The 5,000-nt window shown below is 33.1% G+C and overlaps 1 protein-coding gene across 3 annotated transcripts in view; it reads left to right on the top strand.

Moving 5' to 3' along the window:
* The window catches only part of cdin1 (CDAN1 interacting nuclease 1), an 81,603-nt gene that overhangs the window by 28,970 nt on the left and 47,633 nt on the right, over window positions 1–5,000 (top strand). For all 3 annotated transcript variants that reach the window (XM_088648348.1, XM_088648346.1, XM_088648347.1), the window contains one exon: window positions 2,668–2,740. In XM_088648348.1, coding sequence (XP_088504474.1) covers window positions 2,668–2,740 — 73 coding nt within the window. The remainder of the gene's footprint in view (window positions 1–2,667; window positions 2,741–5,000) is intronic.

A 5,000-nucleotide genomic window follows, 5' to 3' on the forward strand; every position in this document is an offset into this window, starting at 1 on the left:
ACAAAAATAAAATGAAATTGTAATTTAATTCCAATAATGACATAATGCATTTAAATGTTTATTCCATTAATACTAAGGCAAGCAGGAAAATAAATGTCAATTGCAAAACGTTAGATCTGATTTCAGACTGGGTTTAATCCATTTTACTGGAAATTAGCCAAAAGATATCAGTGGTCATAGTGGTTCCTATATGTACTTTTACTGCAGCTGGATTAAAAATGTGCTTTAGAATAACTCTTTAATTTGCAGCAGTACAGAAGAAGATGAGTTAGTGATCAGATAAAGAAATTGTGATGATTAATATATTCTGGATGGTTACTGCAAAGAAGGTTCTTATCCCACAAGTTACTACATGCTTTCATTTTCACAACAAGAATTGGATTGACTGAACATAAAATACAGTGCTTTTTTTACTGTTAACTGAACATAAAATACAATCTATTTATATTTTCTGAATATCAAAATAATATATAATTTGGCACCTTAAAGCTTGCTAAAATAATTAATTTTCCTTTTAATTGACTTATGAAGATTTTTTTAGAATTAAAATCAACCTCAAGATTACTGTCTATGAACCATTTAACTGTCATTTTAATATGCTACTTAACATTTAAACAAAGCACTCATGAGCCTGCTGACAGTTAATTGATGTAGTGGTGGCACTTTATGAGACAATATATCTCCAACAGGGGAAAACTATAAAAAATGATGAGAAATATAATAATTTTTAAATCCTGCTGCATAGAGATGTTTTATCTGAGAGGAATTTTAAAAGGGTGCTGGTTTTAATTCTAAGACAGTATTTAATATGAAGGTCAGAAATAAATTCACAGCATTTAGATAACACATTAAAAGTGAAAGCAAAGGAATACATTGGTTTATATTTCATTTGCATTGGGGATAATAAAACTGATCTTAGTTGTCTTTTGGTACAATTATTTTCAGAAGGGATTTGAAGCCCTATAAATTTTACTTACATGTTAAATTCTGACGTAAAGCATGATGGTCTTATTTCTGAGCGAGATGGACACATGATTAATATGAAAATTAGGGAGATGCAAGTACCTGAACTAATAAGGTAGTCCTTATTCAGGCTGGACTACCTTCAGTAATTTCACCATTTTTCATGTGTCAACTCTGATGTGGGTTACTGAAAATACGCAGCTCTTGCTACTTGGGGATTTTAATGGTATTCAAGGATAAATCTCAAATGTAAAAGACCTGCAGGTTACATAGGAAGAATTCTTTTACAAAGAAAGCCAATGCTCTTTAATGAAGATAAAGACTGTCTTTATGCGTAATAATTATAGACATCTTTGGTCTTCCTAGGCTGTGTTCTGTATGCAGAATTATGGCGATGTTAACAAATATTACCGCCAGTAAATCTTTGTGTGGAGCGCTTTCTGCTCACAGCTTTACTATAAAGGATCACAGCAGAGATAAAAAGCTACAATCTTGCAATAAGCTGAAGGCAAATTCAGTTTTGAGCCCCAATTATGCTAACAAGAGAAAAATGTTTCCAAGCTTTTAAATTCCCATTTCATAACAAAAGAAAAATGGCTCAAATATAAAAACATGCTTATGTACTCTAGTCATGAAATGATTAGGTGTTTTGATATTTAAAGTCCTGCATTTTGTAACTGTGATAAGTCTTATAAAAACAGTAAATCAGATCAGTGTTTGGTATCTGTTACAGTGAAATAAAGTAAAAGCAGCAATCTGTGTGTACAGGCAGACCATGCTATTTTTATTTTATTACATGAAGGTTTGTTGAAGATATGTTTTTAAAATTTTAGCTTTTCCATCACAATGCCTATTGTATGCTTAGGCTTAAGGAAGTCTGCTTAAAACACAAATGTCAACATTTAAAACCTTTCATTATTAATTTTGAAAAAATTTCCTTGATATTTTTTGCGTTTTGTTTCTGAGATTAAACCAAACTAACAGTGTAATACAAACATACCATGAAATGAGATTTTGTTTACCAACTACAGTGAAAGGCGTAGACAAATTTTGTATGAAAAAGTCTCTACAGTACAGATGTATCCCCAAAATCTAAGACATCTGTGATTTTGAAATTGATGGTCCAAAAATAGAAAGAAAGAATTAGTGTTCACTAATATACAATTATAAATGGTTTCTTGTTTAAGAGGTAACAGTGATGTGCTTTCTAAAACCAAACCACAATCATGTATTAACCGCAAACACAATCCCATCCCCCCTGCATTTTTTTTAAATGAGAAGACTCCATAGTAACAATTTATTTTGTTATAGTAAGAAATCTCTTCTTTGAATGAAGAAGAAAGGTAAAAGCAGATAATGACTTACAGACTGATGATTAATGTAAGTCTTGTTGAAGGATAGGTTAAGGTTTAAGAATGAGAATACACCTATGCGCCATTAATGTTTTTCATGAGACATCAGCTACATGTAGATCATGAGAACTGGCAATGTTGATAACTTTAAAAAGTGATTTATTAAAGTAACCATTATTTCCCTATAAACAAAATAACTTTCCCCCTTTCCACCGAACACATTGATTTTTTTTTCCTAACCAAATTTGCTGGAAAAAGGGTGTTGTGTCTAGGAACTTTAGGTTCCTTTAGGGTGTTGTGTGGTAGGTTTGGGGTTTGGGAAATGTCTAAATGTTTTTTTTAATTTTTTAAGGTGAACTTCTCTCCTTCACTCATGGCTCGACTTATTCTGGAGCGGCACCTCCAGGATCAGGAAGGTGCACTGTGTAAGTGCTGTGTTTTGTTTGACTTAATGCCTTGGACCTTGAAATGAATGCTTTTCCAGCGTTGAACTACACAATGTAACAACAGGCGTAATGAGAGCCAGACCCATGTTGGCACCTGAGGTAGATGAATGACAATTAAGCACTCTTTTCAAAAGACCACCCACCACTTAACTACTGTTTAGATCAATGCTATTTCATTTCACCAGTGTTGTTTATACCCCCTTCTCCTCTTTTAAGTTATTTTTTCTGAGAGAATAAAATTGTGTATAAATCTTAGAAATGAGATGTCAAAGCCAAATTTAAATAACAGACACATCCTTTGTGCTAAATGTTGTTTTCAGTCAGATTTGGACCTAGGTTTGTTGCTTGTTTGTTACCTTAAAGCTTTAAAATCCATCCCTTGTTTAGGCCACATTTATAATGCCTGACCATAATCGCAACCTTTCTTCTAATAACCTTTGCAGCACATTAAGATTTTGCATTATCTTTATGTTTATTATATATTCTTAGCATTAGATTATTTGGAGAAATAACAGTAGTAGTATTTATTGCATTAATGACAGCAATTACAGTAGTTATTAAAAGTGATGTTTTCAGATGGTATCTCACCTTTAACAGTATCATTCTGAGGTACTAAATCACAAAAAGATACACTTTAATTATAATATCATACTATTTCACTGGATATAGATTTTGTTATAATAAAAAGGCATGAAAAAATAAACATAGACAAAAAGACGTTTAAATAGGCCAAGAATTGTGATATAGAGCACTTTTAGAGATATGTTCCTTCTTTACCCATGTACACTTACAAAGGACACCTCAATTTTAGAGCATAAAATGCAACAGGATCAAGAAACTGAAAATGATAGTGCTGCAGGAGGAGGTACAAACCTAAATTAATTTGCCACAGAAAAAATACATTTTGTTATTTTCCCTGTGTCAACTGCATGATTAAAACTGGCTGTTAAGTGAGCTCCGGGGACGTGCTTGTAAAAGATTTATGAGTAATATTCAATGTGATATTCAAAGTGAGTCATGAATATCCGAGTAATTGCTCTCAGTCCTAGCTGTTCTACTAGGCAGGAGTTTATCAACTGCCCCATAAATATTTGCCTAGTCTCATGTAAAAAAAAAAAGACAATTTCATCTTCCGCATTTTTATCACCCCGTGTGTGTTTACCTTTTGTGTCTGACAATGGAGTGTGGATGAGGCTTTGGACTGCAGCCTCTGCATAAATTCTCCCCTTCATTTTAATAGGAAAGGACAGAACCTGCTAAAAATACCGCTCAGTGGAACATAATTGTTTGTCTGTGTGATTTCCTTTTTTCCTCTCCCTTTTTTTTTTTTACTTGAAATTTCAGCCAGTAATACATGATTTTGTGATCTGGGTTACCTTTTTGAATCATTCATCTGAATGAATTAAGTACTTCCCGTAGAAAAAAAAAATTCAATATCATTTCAATAGACATAGCCTCTAAAGTAACCTGCAGTGATGCTTCATGAGCAAATCACATGATGTCAGAATGGTACGGCTTCGATTTAATCAAGAAAGAGATTAAAGTGGATGTGTGTTATTTTCAACTTCGCCGCAGCACCGCCATTTGTCAAAGTCAACCTTCTGATTGCTTTGGACCCACTGCTATCCAGTTCTTGTCAAAATAGTAGTCTGGGCGCTGTGTAAAGCAGGTAGCCTTCCAGATGAAGCCGATTTGAAATACTGAAGGCATTAACCTACTGAGTGTTTGAATATACTTCAGATAGCCTCAAAACGCTGCACATTCATCCTTGCTACATATTGTTATGTGTAGTCAGCCCTATAATAATCGATCCAAGTACATTTTTTTTAAGGTTTGCCTGGCTAATTTTAGGCCATGCATTGACCGAATATTATATCTTTCACAGCCAAAAGTGATGCTCATTATATTCAAGATACAGTCAACATTTGTGTAATGGGTTTTGATTTAAGTTAAATCATAATATAGTAATGTGAAAAAAAAAGTCAAATGTGGTTCAGGTCACTTTACATGATAAAAGTACCACAACATACGATTAATAAATATGAATATTGGTTAGTGCTCTTCAAATAGCTATTGCATGATATATTTGTTCACGATTGAGCAGAAGTGTGTGCATTACTTCAGTTTTTATGCAAATTACATTTACATGGAAAGCTTAAAATGGACATGGCTTGTATTGTTTTTTTTTCTTTTACAGTGCCCACCAATGTGAAATGGAAGCTAAATCTGTTTAGCAATA

The sequence above is a fragment of the Lepisosteus platostomus genome, chromosome 10 (assembly GCF_059453375.1).
Source record: "Lepisosteus platostomus isolate fLepPlt1 chromosome 10, fLepPlt1.hap1, whole genome shotgun sequence".
NCBI classification, from domain to species: domain Eukaryota; kingdom Metazoa; phylum Chordata; class Actinopteri; order Semionotiformes; family Lepisosteidae; genus Lepisosteus; species Lepisosteus platostomus.